At 32.5% G+C, this 22,606-nt stretch overlaps 1 protein-coding gene across 4 annotated transcripts; it reads right to left on the reverse strand.

Moving 5' to 3' along the window:
• Positions 1–359: 359 nt before the first annotated feature.
• On the reverse strand, positions 360–22,606 carry LOC129239150 (troponin T, skeletal muscle). 4 transcript variants are annotated; one of them, XM_054874480.1, is made up of 9 exons: positions 22,475–22,606; positions 15,185–15,231; positions 13,565–13,603; positions 8,511–8,534; positions 4,040–4,409; positions 3,243–3,461; positions 2,962–3,135; positions 1,525–1,603; positions 360–1,280 (listed from the first exon to the last, which is right to left on the reverse strand). In XM_054874480.1, the coding sequence occupies exons 2-9, from the start codon at positions 15,205–15,207 to the stop codon at positions 1,030–1,032; spliced, it is 1,179 nt and encodes a 392-aa protein (XP_054730455.1). In that variant the 5' UTR covers positions 15,208–15,231; positions 22,475–22,606; the 3' UTR covers positions 360–1,029. The 4 variants fall into 4 exon arrangements, with proteins under 4 accessions (XP_054730455.1, XP_054730456.1, XP_054730453.1 ...); XM_054874481.1 differs by lacking the exon at positions 1,525–1,603 and adding an exon at positions 2,699–2,777; XM_054874478.1 differs by having other exon boundaries at positions 4,037–4,409.

Consider the following 22,606-nt stretch of genomic DNA (forward strand, 5'->3'; position numbering starts at 1 on the left):
AATTGAAGTAAATGCTTAAGTGACACCGTCTTAGACCATGTCACACAACCGACTGGGGCTGCAAACGAACCTTCTGCGTCACTTGGTTTATCGGCAGATCTTGGTTTATGGGCCTAAGTTCCCTGCCTAGTGAGGATACAAAGGATCAGCTATTGGTTGAAAGTGACGAATGCTGATCAAGATATTAAATTTATGCCTCCACAGTTTAAACTCTTTCGGTACTACTGGTGAACACAAATGTGTATCCTTATTGAGTAGCCCTGGTAAATTAATCTAAGCTAGAAAAGGGAATAAAGCATCACGCGATTTAAGCAATTGTTTTTTCTTTGTTTTTCTGCAAGAATTCAACGCATTTTCGCTTTGTTTTTCTTTTGGTTTTTGGTTTTTCATAATAATTTATTACTTTTTACTTTTGTTTTAATAAGAAAAAATAAAAATATCTTAAATGAAAAAGGAATATCAAGAGAGAGTTGTGTATTCATGTTCTAGTTGTTCTCGTTGTTTTTTCCACTTACAAATAGTTTATAAGTTGTGTCTATACACCATTTTCTGCTACTTGGACATTATATATTTAAATATATATGTATATATATATATATGTGTATGTAGATGTGTATGCAATTATCATATTAGTCTGATTTCAGATTTTCATCTCAATTTCAAAGATTTATTACAAACAATTTGAACAATTCTTTTTGGTTTTTTGTTGATTTTTTTTTTGCTGTTTTTGTTCTTGTGTTTCTATAAAAAGACAAAGAGAGAGAGCGAGAATGCGTTCGTGTTGTCATAGTTGTTTGTATGGGTGTTCGACTGAGTGAATAATCAGTAGTAATTGTGTCAGAGTGAGTTTGAGTTCGAGTGAGAGAGGAACTTTGACAATGTGTGCAGTTTTTTCTTTTCATTTTTTTTAACTGCAAAACTTGCTGATTTTCGCTCGTTATTTTATGTTTTATTTTTTTGGTTGATCGAATAAGCTAATAATAACTATTTTCTTTGTTTTTAAATTTTATTAAATGTAGTTAAATTAATTTATTCTTCTTCTTCCTCCTCCTCCTCTTCTTCTTCCTCTTCTTCTTCTTCCTCCTCTTCTTCCTCTTCTTCCTCCTCTTCTTCTTCCTCTTCCTCGGCTTCCTCATCCTCCTCTTCGACAACTTCCTCCTCGACTTCCTCTTCTTCCTCGACGATATCCTCATCGGCCTTGGCGTCTTCCTCGCCTTCGGGTGTCTCGGGTTCGCCGGTCTTTTTGCCTGGTCGTTCGCCGAACCATTTGGGCAGTTTGGCTATATTTAAGAAGAATAAAGAGAATAACTTCATTAAAAACTGTTCTTTTCTCACAAAATTTATTGCGATTAGTGTGAAGCAAAAACAAAATTTTTCACATTAAATTTTAGAAATATCAAAATGGTATTAGGCAAAAGACAAAACATTGAACAAAAGTTTTTCGATTTGTATTGAGTGTAATTCGAAATTCCGATATTATTAGGCATCTATTTGTTATTCCTGTTTTTGGCTTTTAATACGTACATTTCTGGCGGCCAACGTATTGATCCTTCTTCTCGTTCCAGATCTTCTCATTCACCTCTTTGCCGATTTCTTCCCAGCCCTATTGGCCGCATGTGTGTTTTTTGTTATTGTTGTTTGTGTTTATAAATTACGTTTGAAGGCATACGACAACGCAACACGTAACAAATGCATACATAAAATCGCAGTACAAGTGAAATAGAGAAAGAGAGAGAGAGACAATGATAGTAGTAGAGTAAGTAACGAGTATATGACTATATTAGATATTAGTGAGATTACTTGATATGCTTCTAAAAAATAGTTGGAGAAATAAAGAGATCCCTATAAACAAATTCGTAACGGAGTGGATATTACAGATCTTTACGAAAATTTGATTTTTTGGTTGAAGATAATATTTTTTTTCTAAGTGATATTTATTTAGTTCTCCCTGGGCAAGTGGTAAGGGTTGAGTCGTGCTTACTATAATTAAATTTTTTTTTTATAAGTACACATAATATGGTAACTTTACGACTTTTGCCAGTTTTTAACAAGAATGATCGATTACAAGTATGAGAGTAATTCCGGCTATGGCGTAACCATAAATAAACAAGAAAGAGAACGTCGTTGTAAAGGAAATTCGCTCATGAATAACAATAAAAATTGAAAAAATACGACAATAAAGTAAATACAAATATTCAATTATTAGTTCAGCAAATAATTTGATTCTGCGAATTCACTGAGAGTGGAATAGCGGTTACCTCCACCTCTGTATTCTCTCCATTTGCTTAATTATTGCTTAAAAGTCGACGTTTGACCAATGGACGAACACTTTCACCCCAAGTTTGTGTATGTGTGTGGGAAAGTTTTTAGAATACGTGCGCCAATTTTATGAAAAGATCTAGAGTTTTTGTTTTAGTTCCCTGTATGATGACTGAGTTACAGAAATTTAGTATGAAGTTATTGTTAATGCATACACATTACAACTTCACAGTAATCTTCCAATGCTTAAAGCGTTTTTTTTTACAACGATTTCACACTCACAAACATATTTTTGTTATTTTGTATGGGAACACAAATACATAAACGACAGGCTACCGCTGCAATGGAACCCCACACCAAGTCATACTTGAGGATTAATCGCAAATGTTTGGTATGGGGTGTCAATTTGCAAAGCCACACAGCCGATTTGTATTCTTACATCTGGTTCGCGATGTAAATCTTTCTTGCCTCTCTTGCCAGCGCTTCTCGGCAGTTTCCTTGAAAAGCGTATCATAGCCCTTCGCACAAAAATATAAATAGAGAATATACATGGCTTTTATGTTCACAGATCATTAAGAAAAACGAAAGTAAATTTTCCTTTTTTTCAAAGGTCCTCTCCATTACCAACAAATTAAAATGTATAGAGTAATGCATATCTAAGTACATACAAATATGGTGAGTTTCATATCTAGGTATACTTACACCCTCGAAGAGCTTCTTCTTGTCGTCATATGAGCGGGTGTCAACACGTCTCTCATATTTGGAGGCGACTTGAATTTTGGGCGGGTATTTGCCAGTCAAAGCCTCGGGGTCGAGACCCTTCTTCAAGGCTTTGTGCCTGAGCTGTTGCTTCTGTCTTTCCTTCAACTCTTTCAACTGCACATAGAATAAGGAAAATCAAGTTGACTTCAAGCTCTTTACATGCACAGACACAAATATATGTATGTGTACTTGTTTATATATGAACTGATGCAGATACTTACATCGTAATCCTGACGTTTCTGCCTTTCTTCCAAGTCATACTTCTCAGTTTCCAATTTGACGATGAGTTCCCACAGTTCTTGGGCCTTCTCGCGCAGTTTGGTATCGTTGAAACCTTCAATGGCCAGAGGCTTAATGCGGAACGACAACGAGATTTTCTTCTCCTCTTCCAACTGTTCCTTAGTCTTGTTACGCTCCATAGCGGCGGATGAGAGTCCCAACTATATGTTTTTGTTTTTGTGTTTGATGATGTAACACACAGTAGTATACGCGTATGCCATAAATAAAAGTTTGTCATTGACCGTAGAGAGTAGTTCGTAATTCAGGAAAAAGACGTGAAACGACAAAATCAAAAGTGAGAGATAGAAAGATACACACAAAAAAGTGTTGAAGATTTGTTTTTTTTTTGTTTTTTTGTTTTCGTTTTTGGTTTAAGGAATCGAAAAACAGAAGCATTTGCATTTCGTGTCAAATTCACGAAATAACAAAGGAAAGGTTGTAGAAAAGGAAAAGAATGGGATGTTGAAAGGTAAGAGTTAGTCCATTAAGCAACGGTTTTTTGGATTATGTTAGTGGGTGATTATATTTCCACAATATACGTTATAGGTTTTAAGAATTTTGTCAAGTTCGTTCAACCAATGTGTGTTGTCAGTGATTTTTGAAGGTGCGGTTAAAAAAATATGATAAAAAGGAAGACAAAGAGACACAGGTAGCAAGACAGCAAAAGGAAGAGAAAGAAAAACAAAACGGGGAACACATATAAGTATATTGCAATGTATTAGAATGAAAGGATTACCACGCCTGCATCCTTCTTGGCAATAGTGAAATTGGGTCCCTTCTTGTCCTTGTCCTTCATGGCCTGCAGCATAGCTTGGCGCTTCTTCTCGGCCTCCTCAAGACGCTGGCGTTTCTCTTCGATTTCGCGCTGCTTCTTCTCCTCAACTTCGCGTACGCGGCGCTCTTCCTCCTCCTTCTTGCGTTGCGCCATCTTTTGTTCCTCTTCGGCACGCGAGATCTTGCGCTTGGCCTGTTTTTCCTTGAGTTTCTTCAACTCATCTTCTTCCTTTGCGCGCTGTTTACGCCATTCATTGATGTATTCTTTCAGTTGGTCATCGAGATCGGAGCGCTTTTGATCCTGACGTTTAATGAATTCTGGATCTCCCTCACCTCTATTAATATCGAAGTAAAGATTTTAACGAGAAAAGCGTGCGTACGAATGAAAGAGATTGTGGGGAGAAAGAGAAAAGAATGCACATTAGTTTCAGTTACTACCTACATTCATGATGCTTTAAATAGTAGTGAACAGGTGAGAGCGAGGTAAAATAGCGGTTTTACGAGCCCACATTTAAGAGTACAAGAGAGTAGTTGAGATTAAGGCGTTAAATTTCAGTTATGTAAATATACATTCTTAAATAGTTGATAACTATTAATCTCAAATATATTTAGTATAAAGAGTAGTAGTAAGAGTAATATTGATAAATATGAGTATGTGTGAGTAGTGTTGTAGTATACATGTGTAGCTTATTGGTGAACGCATATCGGAATGTGTAACGGATATGATAAAAAGTACTCATGAAATAGTAAATATGATGATCAACATTTTTTTTGTTTTGTTGTTTCATATAATTGTGTATGAAATCTTAAAATCTTAGTTACTTTAATCATGATTGTTTTAGCGGGTTGAAAGTTGTTTGACTTTTACAGTAAAATAAATCAAACACTACTACTTTGTAATCAAAAATTTTATGCGATTATGTAAGTCGTTAAAAAAAATTTAATTATAACCAACATGTAATGATTACTTCCTGGTTATGACCTTAACCCTCTGTTGGGCACCCGGGTCTGCCCAGACTTTTTTCTCGACGTGAATTTAACATATTTCTATTACTGCTAACGTCTTGAGCTTCCATGTAGCTTCCTAAAATTTAATGTTCTATCGATTTATGGATATAACGTTTTAATAAGGATCCTCGAACAGGACGAAAAAAGGCCAGACCCGGGTGCCCGACCGAAGGTTTTAAAAAAAGTGTGCAACGGAAGGTTGAATTTGTAGTTCTAGTAATCATTAAATTTTTCCATTATATTTTACTGCATAATATTGCCTTCGGAAAAATATTATTGTACAAGGAAATATTACTTGCTTCAGATTACACCATTACTTTATAAGTACTATTAAAATTATAAACACTTTACCGTTCAATTTTTGTAAATATAAAGAAATGTTTTTTTTTAATTTTTTTTTCAAATTATTTCAGATTAAAAATAATGATTACTTTTAATTGCAAATAATCATTTTTTTACATCCCGATGACTTATGATACCAAAAATGTCTTTATATTAATAGGACTATGAATAAGTTCCTTGCGGTTTTACAACAGATGGCGTAACTTGATTATTATTCCATCGATCCACATTTCCAAACATTCATTGGAGAGCTACTGTCGTAAGGCACAAACGTCAGTATAAGTTTTTTATTTGAAGCGTAAACAACAATATTTTTACCACACTTGAAAATGTCGAATTTCGTGCCAAATAATGTGTTTTTGCGGGGAATTCTTCTTCATTATTTTAATATGAAGAAAAAAGCAGCCGAAAGTCATCGTATCTTGGTGGAAGTTTATGGTGAGCATGCTCTAGCTGAGCGAACGTGCCAGAAGTGGTTTGCACGCTTTAAAAGTGGTGATTTTGGCTTGGAAGACGAAGAACGCGAGGGTGCGCCGCCAAAGTTCATGGATACCGAATTGGAGGAATTGCTCGATCAAGATCCGGCTCAAACGCAAGAAGAGGTTGCAAAAACTTTGGGAGTTGATCAATCAACCATTTCCAAACGTTTAAAAGCCATGGGAATGATCCGAAAGGTAGGCCATTGGGTGCCGTATGAATTGAAGCCGACGCCGTTTTATGGCATGCGAACAACTGCTTCAACGGCACAAAAGAAAGGGTTTTTTGCATCGAATTGTGACTGGCGATGAAAAGTGGGTCCATTACGACAATCCAAAACGTCGGGCAACGTATGGATACCCTGGCCATGCTTCAACATCGACGTCGGCGCAGAATATTCATGGCCTGAAGGTTATGCTGTGTATCTGGTGGGACCAGCTGGGTGTTGTGTATTATGAGCTACTGAAACCGAATGAAACGATTACGGGGGATGTCTACCGACGACAATTGATGCGTTTGAGCCGAGCACTGCGAGAAAAACGGCCGCAATACGCCGATAGACACGACAAAGTTATTTTGCAACATGACAATGCTCGGCCACATGTTGCACAAGTGGTCAAAACATACTTAGAAACGCTCAAATGGGATGTCCTACCCCACCCGCCGTATAGTCCAGACCTTGCGCCATCCGATTACTATCTCTTCCGATCGATGCAACATGGCCTGGCTGACCAGCACTTCCGTAATTACGATGAAGTCAAAAAATGGATCGATTCGTGGATTGCGGCAAAACCGACCGAATTTTTCACAAAGGGAATCCGTGAATTGCCAGAAAGATGGGAAAAAGTAGTAGCAAGCGATGGACAATACTTTGAATATTAAATTTGTAACCATTTTACGTCAATAAAGTTTCAAATTTCGAAAAAAAACCGCACGAACTTAACCATAGTCCTATTACATACATTACAATCCACGAAACTATTATCCAATTTATTCAACTGTAATCTAAAAAAATATTTAATCAATACTTTTTTTGTAATCATTATCACTTTTTGGTAATAAATGTAATCAATACCGTTTTGTAATCATAATCAATATATTTTTTGTAATCATTATCGCTTTTGGTAGCAAATGTAATCAATACATTTTGGTTTTCAAAAATTAAAAATGTAATTAGATATGCATAATTACATGTGATTACAATCAAAAGAACTAAAATACGACAGAAACTGTAATCATCACATTTTTTTTATTACTTTACATGCAATACTTTGTAATTGTGCCTAAATTATTATGACACATTTATATTTTTTTTTTATCTAAAAAAAATTTAAATATGGTAATTTAAGAAAATTGAAATTTTCGTCTGTGTGAAACTGTCATTCCAATTAGTGGAAGTAATGAACATTACAAAATTTTTTGGTAAGTAAAAAGAATTTTAATTTTCGATGCAAAAACGCTTATAGTTCAAAATTATTAAAATCATCTAATAAAAATAGATATGATATAAAATAATTATGAAAACATTCAGAATAGGAGTTCAATGAGTATCTAGAAAAATCTTAGAGTATTTTTTTAAAGAAGTGAAATAGTTCAAAGTATGCTAGGTATGACTCACAAAAAGTACATTATAATGCCAAGTACAATAACATTAACAACATCAACATAAAACAGACATAAGTACGCATTAATACATATCTACAACTACAACACAGAAGGTTTATGCCACTATTGTAGTAAATAAATACAATAAATTAGCTTAAATGTTAAATAAATATATTTTGATTTTTGTTTATTTTTTTAGTTTTCGGTAGGATGCTGCATCTTCTAGCGCAGTACAGAGCCCAATATGACCTAAGAATTGGGTGCAAAGATATGTGTATGTACAATGGGCCGAGCGTGCTAAATTGCATGCCATAAACACATTGACTAAAATATGAAGAAAATAAATCTATGTATGTAACATTGATGGCATGATGATGTGCTGATTCGTGAATACATAAATACATGAAGAATACAAATTTTATTTTAAGTGCGATTTGTGTTTTTTTTTTTTGTTTTTTTTGTCGTTTGCGCGGTAAACACTCAAACATTGATGTTGGGTGAGTACAAAAATTGTTAAATTAACTAACTAAACAAAATTACTTTGCGTTTAGGTCTTTAAGGGCAGCTTGCTAGGGTATTGGGATCACACAACAATTACATATAAAGCAAAATTACAAAAACAAATAACGCAATAGGTTTTGGTGGGAGAAAAAATATGGCTGCAAGCGAAGTTTTGAAGTGGCGCGCTGCAGAATTTTGAGAAAAAAATATTTTCTTACGAGAAAGAATTTTTGTAAATAAAAGCAGTGTTTTTAATAATTTTTTGTTTGTTTTGTAGCCAATATTGGAATTTTGGTGCAACAAAATATTGCGAGTGCGGAGTAACACCGTTTCTATTTCGATTACTTTTGCTGTTAGTTTTTCGGTAGCTCTTTAGAGTGCGCTTCACTTGCAGCCAGCCAGTTAGCGTTTGGTGAGTTTACAATAATAAACAAATACTATAAATATTTATAAATCATTGTTTTTCTTTTTTTTTTTTGTTTTGCTTTATTTTTAACACTTACTCGGCTGGTGTTTGAGGTGGCTTTCTACGTTTTCATAATGCATTTGCAAACATTTTGTGGATGGATTGATTGGATTGAATTGTGTGTGATTAAAATTTGTCAACATTTGGTTTTTCAAAAATCGATTTTTTTTTTATTTTATTTCATATAGATTTTTTGGCATATCCACAGTGAAGGATGTGTGGTTGGTTGGTTGATTGGTTGGTGATGTGTTTATATTTTTACATTTGATTATAATTGCCGCAATCATGTACAAAAAATTTTTATAAGTTTAACACACACGCAACAACACAAAAAAGGTAACGTTGTCGAAAAGAAAGAATAAAAAAGTATTTGTTTAAAAATGTGTTACATACGTGGTAAATATACAGTATATAATAAAAATGTATGTAAATGTATTGAAATGTATGCTTGTATATACACCGTATACAATAGTATATACGCATATAGATATATACAAATAAATATATATAAAATATGTTTTGCATATATAAACGAACAAATGCTAAACTCAAACTAAATCTATTTTTGAAAAAAAAAAACTATGCAAACGAGCCAAAAATAAATGTGTATCAAAATAGGTGTAACGGAAAAAACTGCTATGTTTTAGTTGCTAACATACACTACGGTTCTTGCAACGTTTTTTTTTTTTTTTGTTGGTGGCCATACAATTCGAATTTTTTTTTTGCACTCAAATGTGCAAGATGCTGAATTTTCTTGGTTTTTTTTCGTATTTTGGATGAGAATAAAAATCTTAAGAAATTGTAAAAATGTTTGGTTAAAAATAAAATACTCTCTGCTTTGAAAGAAAAAACTACGTTATTGCTAACTGCGCTGCTAACGGCTGCTTGACGATATGCGTATTTACATTCAAGGCTTGGCATAAGAGGCCACAAGATGCATGGAATCAGAGGGATATATACATACGTACATATACAAATTCTTATTCATACATATGTAGGTGTGCCATCAGTTATGTTTATATGCGTATGTGATTTCATATAATAAAAAATTGTTATAAATACATATATGTGCATATAAATACATAAATATACATGTATATGTGTACAGTTATGCAACATATGTGTACATATATGAGTGTGTAAACTGACGAAGCTACTTTGCATGCCTAAGAAATAATTTTTGTGCAACAAGGTCACAAATCCTTTCAAACCTTCCCATTATACACTTAAAAGCTAACTACCCTGCGCCCAGATGTATGCTTCTTCAGTATGCATACATGCATGCATACATAGGCACTAGATGCGCTTCAGATTACATTTATTTCAATTATGTTTATTTTTTATTCATCTTTCCTGCACCACTCTTAAAATACGTTACACATATGTATGTGTGTGTGGGTGTGCTTTGTTTGTATGTTTACTGCGTGTTTGTGGCGCATTTTGTTTGCCCCTTTGGGTTTTTTGTTTGGTTTTTTTTTTTGTTTTCTCTACTTACTTCCTGCAATTAGAAACAAAAGAAAGAAAAAAGAGAAAAAAACAAACAAGAACATATTTTTGAGTTTCATCTTGCATTGCAGGTGTAAACAACTACAAGTACAATATTTATGTATTTAGAAATGTTTATTTGTATGTGCGACGTTGACGAAATGGCAAATTTTGTAGATGTTTGTTTGTTATAAAGATTTCCAGCTGTTTAGCAGAAGGTTTGGTTTATAGAAGTAAGAGTACGAGTGCATACATACAGAGAGTAAGTAAACGAAGAAGTAGTGAGAGAGTTAAAGCCAGGAAGGAAGTGCTTAGACATACAAATAAATAGTAGAGTCATTAGAATTTTCAAATTCGTATGAATTTAGTTACAAAGTAATTGTAATTTTGGTGGTTTTGCCATTTGCTTATATAAATGTAGTTGTTATTGTTTTTAATTTGCTTGAATTTCATTTCGAATTTTAGCATTGAGTTTTTTAATTTTTTTTCAGTTTTAATTATTTTTGCTTTACTCTGGATTGGGGAATCTAGTAAGTAATTTGCAGTTGATTTATAATCACCGAATCTTTTGGCTTGGGCAGCAGCCAATTGTAAATTTTTTTTACTTGATTTAGTATTTGGTTGCTTTATAGCAATTTAAAAGTTATTATATATTGCGCGAGCGCAGCGGTGCCGATTGCTGTTAGCTATTTTAGTTTGCATTTTGTTCTAATTTTTAAATTATGTGTTTTCGCCTTTCATTATAACTACCACTAAACAACTACGTACTGCTACGACTTTTTCGCATAGAATTTTTTGTAAATTTTGACCACCTGCCTAGAAATTTGTATACCATCATTTTTTTACTATGCTCCGGTTACACAAAATTGAACCATTTATTTCTAAAATGTTTATTTTTTAGTTATGAGTTTTTACTAGCTCTAAATTTTGCCACATTCTGTTTGAATTTCATGAAAAACGTGCAGCTTTTACACGTCATCTCCATATATTTCGATAGTAATTTTTAATAACAAGTAACCTGCGCTAGTAGTTGTAGAGTCGAGGAAGAGGAAGAAACGGTCGAACACTTCCTCTGTAATTGTGCAGCCTTAGCTAGGAATAGAGCAGAGTTGTTAGAAAAATACTCTTTTGACTCTCTTACGAAACTCTCTGCTGTTGGGAGAAAACCTATCCTACGCTTCATAAGAGCGTATAAATGGTTTCATGATAAATAAATAAGTACTGAGGTTCACGTGTTAGGCAGTTGTACCACAACGGACCTACATGGCCTAAGTGAGTTGGCTATTTGTAAAACCGACTGCCACAAAAACCTAATCTAACCCACGATACGCGTATCGAAAGGCTCCATTTTTGTATTGCAAGCAGTTTAATTCCAACTTTATTTTTGGTTTATATTGAGAAGGATTATGTTTACTATATTATTTGAGGAGCGGCAGTATGTTTTTTTATTTTATGTTTTATTAAACCCTTTATTAGAAGTAGTGTAGACCACAGGCAAGAAATGGTAAAAAGAAAAATTACTGTTGGAGCTGCCAAAATGTGTATTCATAGACAACCTCCAAAAGAAAGGGTTGCTCCTTAGAAGACAGCCTCATGCGCCTCCTTCCGGTCTCTAGTTGCTAATTGTGTGGCTGGAGCTCCTATTTGTGGGGATTGAAATTGCTCCGTTTCGTAGTTCTCATTTTTGCTCTCACTACTGCTCTGAACTTAAACAGATGAATAGTAGAGCAGGTAGCGCAAAACGTGGGATCAGCAATTTGCTATGCTCCAAGTAGTAGTTCACAGCAATAGTTAAAAACATATGCAGTGCTCTCTGTAGTTTGAGCAGTAGCAAAGAACTTGGAGTTGGTCGGAGCGCTATTTGTAAAATTATTCATGTCTGCTAAGTTGGCGTTGATGAGCTCAAATACTCATCTATTCAAGTTCTGACCACAAATGTTTATGTTGCTATTGCTGCTACGAAGTAGTTAATGCTAACACTGCCTAACGGAGATTTTTGTGCTAATCCATTTTGAGGGTAAATTTTGAGTTCATTTATTAATTTCATTTTCCTTTTTTTCAAACGCTTTCTTTCCTACAACTACTGCTACAAATCGTTTAACAAAATAATGTCGCAATTTTTTTACCCCATTTTTGCTTATCTACTTTCAATTTGCTAATTTTGTTGCATTTTTTACTGTGGCTTTCAATAGCAGATATATTTTTATGAAAGTAACTAATAAGGAATTTAAGTAGTAGCATATTTTAGTAAATTTTGTCTCTTATTACATTTTTCGATGCCGTTTTATCTGCGAGCATTTTGTGCTTTCATTGTTAATACCATTTGAAATAATTAAAATGTTTAGTAATAATTTTTTTTAACTATACTCTAACTGGCAGCAGCTTTTAAATTCTCATCAGCGCACCAATTTTGTGTTATACTAGTTTTTCCAATCATAATTTGTGGTCGAATTTACTCTGAATGGCCTATTCTTGTTCTCATTTGTAACAAATCATATACAAGTACAAGGTGGCACAACATTAATCATCAATTTTGTTTTTGTATAACTTTTTTCTTAAATAAAAAAATATTTTGAGTGAAGGAGATCGGCATTTTGACCTTTGCACGTCTTTGACAAATATGGCAATATGATTTACGTATAAAGGCATTTTCAAAAATTATAAATATTCTGATACGGTGTTTAATTTTTTGCCACCTTATATTTCCATTTAAAAATTTATGAGAAATTAAAATAATTTGAAATTTGGTTGTCCATTTTTATTACGCAAAGCTTTGTTTGAGAGGTTGCAATCAATCGCAAGCAATTATTTGATGTGATATAACTCATTTTGAAAATTAACTGATATAAGTCATTTTTGAAAATTAAATGTAAACTTTTTATGAAGAATACAAAAAAATTCAATATCAATTTAATATATTCACTAAAACAAGAATTTAATTAATTTGAAGAATTTTATGTGAAATAATACAAATAATATTTATTAGTATTTTTTTGCAGTGATTTTCAAAAGTATGTTTAAAGAGTCAAATAATTATTTTTACGTTTTTATAAATAACTTACAATTCTCATTGTCATTCATTTTTACCATTTTACTATAGACGTTTTTGAATTTTTTATCACTGTATTTGACTTCAAATAACTCACATTTAGTCAGGCTCACTGATTAACTGATCGTGAATTCTTGTAAGCAAATAAGCGAAGTCATTGATTGTGACTTCTACGATTTTCAATCACAATGATTGCAATCTCCATTCACAGCGTTTTTAATTTTTCAGAGATTTTTAAGTTAGATAATTTTTAAATACTTAATCCGAAATTTTGTTTTTAAGCATAAAAAGTAAATTTTAGAATACGAAGTGGTTAATTAAATTAACTAATTCAGTGAGTGTGTAAATGGATGAGAAGAATTCAGTGATAACTGCAATATTTTGTATTCATTTATTATATATCTGGTTTTGCAATGGATGAACTGAATGGTGAACGAATTTGTGTGTGTGTGTGTGTGTGTGTGGGTGGGTGGATTTGTGATGTAATACAATTTTTTGTATGCTAGTGACTAAGTGTTTATGACTTTTAAGTTTTTTTTTATGATTGAGGTACTTACTCTCTGGTCTCCTCGACAACCTCCTCCTCCTCCTCGGAACTATTTTGATGGCATTATGTTAGACGTACATGCGAATACATATATACGATTTGTGTGTGTTTTTTTTACCACATACACAAAAATGCAGATATGGAACAGTTATGTTTTGCATATTAATATTTTTTTTGTTCGAAACACATACATATATGTGATGTAGGGACGGGCGAGCGAGCGGGCGGGCGTACGATCAGGCAGGCGATCGAATTAACGAACAATGGACGAACGTTCGTGGATACGTGTACGTAAACATTTATAGTTGTATGCATGTGTGTGTTTTATTGTGGTTTGTTACGGTACGGACACAGTAGTACATGTGAAGAAAGATAAATAATGGAGAAAAAATGAAACAACTTGCTTAACAACATAAAAAGGTATTAATGTGTAAGGTAGGTTGCGTATTTTATTTATTTATTTCGATATTATTACACTCTTTTTTAGCTGACATTGCACTAAGGTACCTAAACCCTTTGACGAAAAAAATTGTTGAGGTTTAAAATTACTGTGCTCTATTGTATGATAATTATTCTAACATACAGATGTTTTGATATTTAATAATTTTTCATGTTGGAGTAAATACTTAAAAAAAAAATTTTATTTTTTTTTTCAGCCTAATAATTTTGTGAAAATTCTTTCATTTAGCAAACATAAATTGTAGAAAAACTAATTTTGTTTTAAACTTAACGCGTTGAAGCATCAGAATAGGCAAAATTCACACAATTCTAATTTCAATTTAAACTCACTTACACAGCCTCAATAAAAATTCGCACTTTTAAAAAATTCATAAAAAGCTACCGACAAATATCACATGTCAGTGCGCACATATTTTGCTACGAGAATACATTTCTATTAAATACATGTATATGAATGAAAAAATATCTGTGCTACAATGTAAGAACCGAATAGCAAATGATAAATTTAATTCCCATAAATACTTGTAGGCATACATTTTTGTGAATTGGTATTAATCAAATGCTTTGCATACATACATACATATATGCAGTTCACATGCACAAACGTCAATGGAATATTTTATTTCTGCTTGCTTTTATTTTATGACCTCTTGAAAGAGTATTTATGTAGATATGTGTACATTAAAGTATGTACGGTAAAGTAGCAACAGCAGTCAAATGTGCTGTGTTACGTATACGCCCCGTAGCACTCTGGCGTATATATTATGTATGTGCGCATGAGAATTGTGCTTAGCGATTAATATGCAAATCTGTAATTTATCAGTATGAATATTGACAATTTTGTTTGTATTTTTTGTATTTATATGTATTTTAATTTAATTTTTTATTATTTTTTGTAATTTCTCAAAAACGTAGCGGAATGCTTTTGAAGTATTTTTTTTTTCGTTTTGCTCTATGGTGCGAGTAATCACTGCATTTTTAATTGCTTGTACGAGGCATTTATCTAGCACTTGTTTTTTCGTTTTATTTTTGTTTGTTTTCAATTTTCTGTTTGTTTGTTATTTTAATTCAATTAAGTGCTGCTCGTTCTAATTATTTTCTTTTCTCTTTTTGTGGTTGCTATTTTAAATTTTCTTTTTTTTCTGCATTTGCATTCATTTGTTATACTTACGTGTACTCCTCTTCATCGGACATGGTTATGGTTTGGGATTAAGAAACCTGCAAAGAAACAAAGTTGTGGGAGGATTAAATTGAGTTAAATTGATTTGTATGGAATTGAATGGCTTTGAATTGGATGCAAATAATCATTAATATTTTATAAGTTTGCATCGAAATAAAGTTCTTTTGTGGTATTTGACTGTGATTTTGCGATTAAGAAGCATTTCAATAGGCTTTGACGCGGATAATGATGGCTTTTGTGGTGAATTGTCGTTGGCGATAAGATAAAAAAATTGGAAAAAATATAAAATGTTTGAACATAACTTTAATAGTTTTATCTTGCAATAAAATGAAGTAGTACAAACATATTAGATGTGCTTATATATTAATTTTCTCGCTTGCATATTTATGAAAGCAAACGCAAAGAGAGTGGACCCATCAAGTGGGCATATGAATATAAAGGGTTTTCCAATAACAGGTGTTATTTTGAATTGGATTGCGCTATCGAGAGATGATTAACGATTTTTTATGGCCAGAATTGGATTGTATTGATCTGGACAACGTTTATTTTCAACAAGACGGCGCTAAGTGCCACACAAGCAACGAAACCATTGATCTTTTACGGGAAAAGTTTCTGGACTGTGTTATCTCTCGAAGAGATGATCACAATTGGCCACCGAGATCTGGTGATTTAATATCTTGTGACTTTTTTCTTTGGGCCACGTGAAAGAGAAGGTCCACGCTAATAACCCAGGGTCGATTCAAGACCTCAAAGACGGAATTCGTGAGGCTATCGAGGGCATAGGGCAGCCACTCTGCCATTCGGTTATGGAAAATTTCAGGAAAAGGATATTGTCCTGTAAGCGTGGTCGTGGTGGTAATTTGCCTGATGTTATTTTCCACTATTAACGGCATAACTTTCTCTTTATAATGAAATAAACACCCGAACATTTATACTAAAAAAATAGCATTTTTCTTTGAAAATCAAAATAGCACCTCTTATTGGAAAACCCTTTATAAATATCAAAAATAACTAGAATAAAAATAACAAAATGGCAATTTAGTTTAGCCCTGCCCGTCTTTTGTTCCATAATTCTGGCTGTATGAAGGCAAGTTTAATCGTCAAGTTTAAAATTAATCAGATCAATCAGTTTATTTTATCGTAAATTTTAGCCGGCTTAAACATAATTTCCTGTTTTGTGGCATAGATATTTCATATTATAAGTGAGAAGCCAAATAATTTTTCTCGATGAAAAATTTAATTGAAATTGAAATTTTTAATATGATTAAAAGAACTTACAAGTTAGAACCATCATGAAAAACTGGTCTTACATACATAAGCAAGTGCAAGTTTAAAGTGGCTCAAAGATATTCGAGAAGAAAATGCATAACACCATTACAAAAAAAATTATAAAAAATCAACTTGAATTTCGAGGCACTTTAAACTTACAAAATATTATATCATAACTGAATGGGCTACAAAACTGCATACGCAGATTCTGATTCTTTCATGTACATTTTTGCATTTGCTTGAGACCTTGAGTTATATGGTTTTTGTTGTAGTGTAAACTATATTTTTAGAAAATAATGAAAAAAGGTGAAACTTGCTATTTTTTACCGGCACAATTTTTTGAAATTATATAATTCCCGCATTTGATTAAGGGATAGATGCAGGAGCACTTGGTCTATTAAAACATTTAATAAAAATAAATTAATTTTTAGATCCACACTTTTAGCTTCTTCGCTATAGAGCTCCTTATTTTCAAGGCTAAAGAAATGAAATTCTTTAAGTGCCTTTTTAATAATAAATAAGAGTTATTTTTGTACCATTACTTTTCAAGTCTCTCTATAAATAGGAATATTCCAGCATGGCAGTGGGTCATAAGTCAGAAGCTGAAATAATTGCACACACAAATTTAACAGCAAGATCAGTTCAACAGCAGAGGCTTACAACTTCACCATTTAATGCGAAATTGTATAGCCTATTTACATCGAACCTTAACTACCATTTGCGCTTACCCACAGTTATATATCGTATAAATATATTTACTCAAATTCCGATGCAAATATTTTTGTATGAAAGCCCGTTAGCTTTCTTACAGGACGTTGTTAACTCAACTATGCTCAGCTAACAGAAAATGTTACGATAACAGGGATAGTTGCATTACAAATGTAAAGTCTTAAATATGCAAACTCTTTGAGGGTTTGCGTACATCACTTCTTGGCTGAGGTTCGCTCTCAATTTGTGGTGTGCGTGTTTAAGCGGAGGGCCCACACATTCATACCGCTTTCGAGCAAAAGATGGTTTTTTATGTGTTCTTATTTGAAGGAAATCTATATTATAGCATAGAAAAAATCTGTAGAATAAACAAATGTTAATACTTAAATAAGAAATCTATTGATACCGATATTCATTGTGTTTCTGTCAATAGTTTTGATTTTTTTCTACAACAATACTCCAAATACATTCATATGTACTTATATGTAGATACCACCTGCTACCACTTCATGCCACGAAACGTAGATGGCTTTTATGAGTAAATTTTTCGGACTAAGACCCTTTGTGTGGACACTCTGCTACTGCGGGCAGGATTTTGCATTACTCAAATTAAAAGCCTACGCACATATGTATATATATAAATGTGCATATAAATATAACCAATCAAATAAAGTGCATACTTTTCCAAAGTACTTCATATTTCGCACATAAAAGCCAAACGAAGGCCTTGTGGCTGCAGGTGAGAAATTAATATGCTTTTAAAAGCAAGTTATACGTGCATTCACACGCATATATACATACATACATAAAGATATATATAGAATATATAGTGTGCGCCGTGAAATAATAGTGGAATTTGTTGAATTCATTTGCAAATGTGTTATACTCGTATTTATGCTGCTGACAGCAGCTGAATAAAGCAAGCAAATGATGCATTTTTTAGCATTTGTTAACAAAAGTTTTGCACCAAAGCGTCATATTTGAAAATAAGCGCAAAACCGCACATATACATATATGTAAATCTCTGCATGTTTGCACATACAAATATGCACAACATCACCACACACGAATATGCATGTACGGCCACAAATACACATACATATGCATATACATATATTTATTTATTCGATTTGAATTTATGTGTATTCATTGCGCAAAAGTGAACCAACCACATATGCATGCATACCAACCAGTCGTTTCAATATTCCTCACATAGGAAAATATTGTTTTTCCTTTTATTTGTTTGTATGTATTTAAAAATAGATCGTATTGAATTTCCACAAGTTGAAAAGCTTTAGCAACAGAGAGCGCTAGTGCAAAAGAAATGGTGGTAGAAGGAGACGCTGTTGGAGATGGAGAGAGAAAGATGAGTTGAGTATTTGCTGTATACTCTTCAGTGTTATTAGGTAATAACAAATTAAAATTCTCATAACACAGCTCTCAATATTTAAATCAACGAATATGTGTATGTGGATAAGCATGCGTGTGTGCGTACTCGGGCTGAGCATTAATTGAATTAAATATATTTGAGTATACTGTTGTATACGACATTGAGTAGCGAAAAATAGCCCATTACGTGGGTGTCGAAAATTCTTGAAACGATTGTATTGCAGATTGTTGTTGTTAGCTTTTTAAATTTATAGTGCATAGTGTACATATGTACATATGTATGTAACATATTTGATCAGTGACGCGTTTTTCTTTTTTGGTAAGGCAAATAAGTGTGTTTAGGTATTTGGTAGAGCGGTTCGATTTTTGTGACATCATTCGGCTATGATTATCATTCCATAATTGAGAAAAATAGTTTGCGTTTTATTGTTGAAAATATACCTCGATTCACTGATTAGAAAGTAATTTATAAAATTTTTGTAAAAGGGTAATTCACGCTGACTTGCTTATTTGAGTCGTGGTATTTTACATCAACCAAATGTGTGAAAATTTGCGATAATTGAATAATTTTGAAATTTACATAAAAATTTAAAATATATATATTTTTTTTTTGTTATATAAACCGGCGTGAATGTTCTAGCATGAATTGTATGCCATAAAAATTGTTAACTTAATTTTATGAAGTAAACAATATTTCTTAAAAAGTAAAAAATTAATAAATTATTTAGAGTGCTCTTAGCAGATCTCTCGGTTTCATCTTTATCTTAGAGTTATTTAATAAATCTAGAAAATATTTCCTCTTAAGTGGCTATTTCTTCAAGTCTGATAAGGATCGGTAAAAAGCTCAACTCCAAGATCAACTCCAAGCTTTTACCTCTAATGCAATAAGCGCATTAATCCAGAGATACATATGTATATATTATTTTTCAATAAAAAAATGTTCCCTAACATTACATTACTTCAAAAAATGTAAGCTAATGTCTTTTAAATATATGCTAAAGGTACTTCCATTTTGCGATTTCTAGTATTAACATGGATATTTCAACATTTTTGCGAGTGGGCGCATGACAAATAACATTTTATTAACTATAGCCGGAAATCACAGATTTCATAGGTATAATTTCCATTGTTTTAAAATTTTAATTTTAATTTTATGAAAAGAAAAAAAAATGTATTGCCAGGTAATTTGTTCAGAAAATTCGCTCATTTAGATAATTGGTGTTGGTGTTTTCTTAAGTTCAATTTTATTTATTAGAATTTGGTTTAAATAAATTTTAATAAAATTTTTTTTCGAAAATATTTTCCATTCAATATATTACAAATTAAAAATGAAAAACTCAAATCTAAAAACGCCAACATATCACAGCTATTGAACTCCATATGAGGCGCTTTTTACGAACCAAAATCTCTCTTCTCATTATTGGCTCTCAATTATCTGCTCGTACTATCTCTTCGTTATCATATCCGATATGACTGGTATCAAATAGCAGAATTCCAAAATTAATAAAAGTGACAACAAAAAATACCTGTTCAAAGTGTGTGCATGTGTGTGAGTGTGTGAGTGGTATCAGAAACAAACACAATAAAATAAATAAATAAAAATAGAACATTGCGTGGGCGAAACGCATTGATCGACATGATTCGCTCTCCGTTAAGTATAGAAAAGCAGAAACAAAAAACGAACTTAAGAATTTTCGTATAATCATACGATCGTGCTTTGAGTGCGCACTAGCTCGCGAAAAGCTCCATCGTGCCTGAAGCTTCGAAATTGGGCGCATGAACAACGGAAGCGACGGAGAATTTATGTTTATGTGAATTATAAAAAATAGCTAAGGTGGCGTACATTTTTGAGTGTGTGTATGTGTGGCGGAGAGTATTCCACTACCAATTTATGAGTTCACAACATATTTCCAAATTTCGTACAATACATTAGATCAATTTGCTTATCACGTCGTATTTTCCGAAATTAGAGTGCGCCATCTTTTCCAATTTTGTTAGCGTTTTGTATTCGCACACACACACATAGGTATATACATATCAATTTTTTATATGCGTACAGACTATAAATTGGCATTTTCATTAGCGTTTTTGTTTGGTCTGTTGTTCTGATTTTTTGCATGCAGATGTGTGTGTGTGTGTATGCGTGCGTGTGAACCTGTGTGTATGTTTTGTTTAGTTTTATAGTTTTCCCGTTGCCGTTTCATTTCAATTCATTTGGCCAAGGTAGCAAATGCACATATTCCTTCACACATATATTCATACTCATACACACTCACACATACATGTGCATGTACATATACGAATAGTGGCTTTCTTTTTATGAAATTTATTTTTAAATTCACACAAATTTCTTTTTCCACCTTGTTTACTTATTGTTGTTTTTTTTGCTGCTTGTGCTGTGGTTTCGTGCGTTTGGTCTACATGAGTGTGAGTGTGTGTGTGCATGTGTGTGAGCGGATTTGTATAGTGAGCGTAGCAGCTGCAGCACAATCGCTCTGATGTTGCCTTACTTTTGTACAATTTCATTGCTGCTTGCCTTGGCTTTTGCTCTTTGTGGCTCTTATTTTGCTTGATTCAGTTTTCATTTCTCTGCTATTATTTCTTATTTTTATTTATTGTTATTTTTGTGGTACTTCATTTTTTCGGTTGTCGTGTTGTTGGCCTGCTGATCGTTCGGTATATCATGTAACATACTGAGCTCAGGCCCGATGTCTATTTTTGGCCATACATCTGAGGCGCCTTGCGTGCCACAAATTGTATGCGCTGCTGCGCTACATTCGATTGCTGTGGTGCGTGGCAGGAGCATAACGCGCAGTGATGTGACTAGTTGAAGTATTTAAATTGATTTTTATTTTCTTAATTTAATCTTTTTTATTCTAATGACGGTCAAACGTTTCAAATAAATTTTCCATCAAATGCTAATGAGAATTTTTCTTATATGAAGCTAAAATTTATTTATGAATTAAATTTTAAATATTTAAAGTTGTTTTGAATTTCAATTTTATTGGAATTTTATGGTTTAAGATTTAGAAAAAAATTTCGCATTAATTAAAATATATCGAACTACGATTAATTTTTTAAATATACTATCAAATGTTTTTTATTCCAATTGTCAAATTACCACAAAAAATATTAAACTTGAATAAATTTGTAGTTTTAATTTTTTAACCAACATTTTTGTAGATTTTTAAGTTTTTCTTTCTAAATTATTAGGAAAATAAGTTTTTTTTTTTTTAATTCTTTTAACTAAAATTTTGGTTGCATATTGAATTTAAAAAAAGTTTTAATATGCTTTTCATAATTATTTTTGCTTGTTCGATAATATTTTTCTTACTTTATTTTACTTTTTGAATATTTTTTCTTACAGTTTTATTTTGCTTTATCTTCAATTCTATTCAGTTTTATTATTTTATTAATATTTTCGTATTTCATTCCATTATCCTTTGTCAGATCAATAGGTTTTAAGTCGCAAAAGTTTTTACTCCACTCACACTTTCTTAAAAAAAATTAAATATTCACACACTTCAGGTGAATAGGTCACTAGTATATGAAAAATTGTTATTTCATATATCTCTAAATATTATATATTTGACTTCATATTCAAAAACTCATAAGCACTTCATGCAATTTCACAAAAATGTCCAGTGCATTATATAATTTTTTCAGTCTGCGAAATTCCTTTAACGAACTTCCTTATTCCTCACTTTTGAATACTCAGCACTCTTTCGCCTCACCAATTAAGCCACAAAGCCTTGAAATGCTTGCAAGGATAATAAAAAAATATAATTTTTTTTTTTACTTTTCAAAACTTGAAAAATTTCATATAAAATTATACGCTTTTTTCTGTGTCGCCTCTATTGAAAACGTTATATTTTTATTAATTTCTTCTTCAATGAATTTGTATTGGAAACTTACTTAGGGAAAAGAACAAAAATTAAACTCTCTACGATAGTCCGAGCAGCTGACGACGTTGGGAGCGAATGCTGCGGTTCGACTAAACAGACTGACGATCAAGCAAGAAACCAACGCGTTATGTTGAGGAAATTT

This window comes from Anastrepha obliqua, chromosome 2, assembly GCF_027943255.1.
Source record: "Anastrepha obliqua isolate idAnaObli1 chromosome 2, idAnaObli1_1.0, whole genome shotgun sequence".
Taxonomy (NCBI): domain Eukaryota; kingdom Metazoa; phylum Arthropoda; class Insecta; order Diptera; family Tephritidae; genus Anastrepha; species Anastrepha obliqua.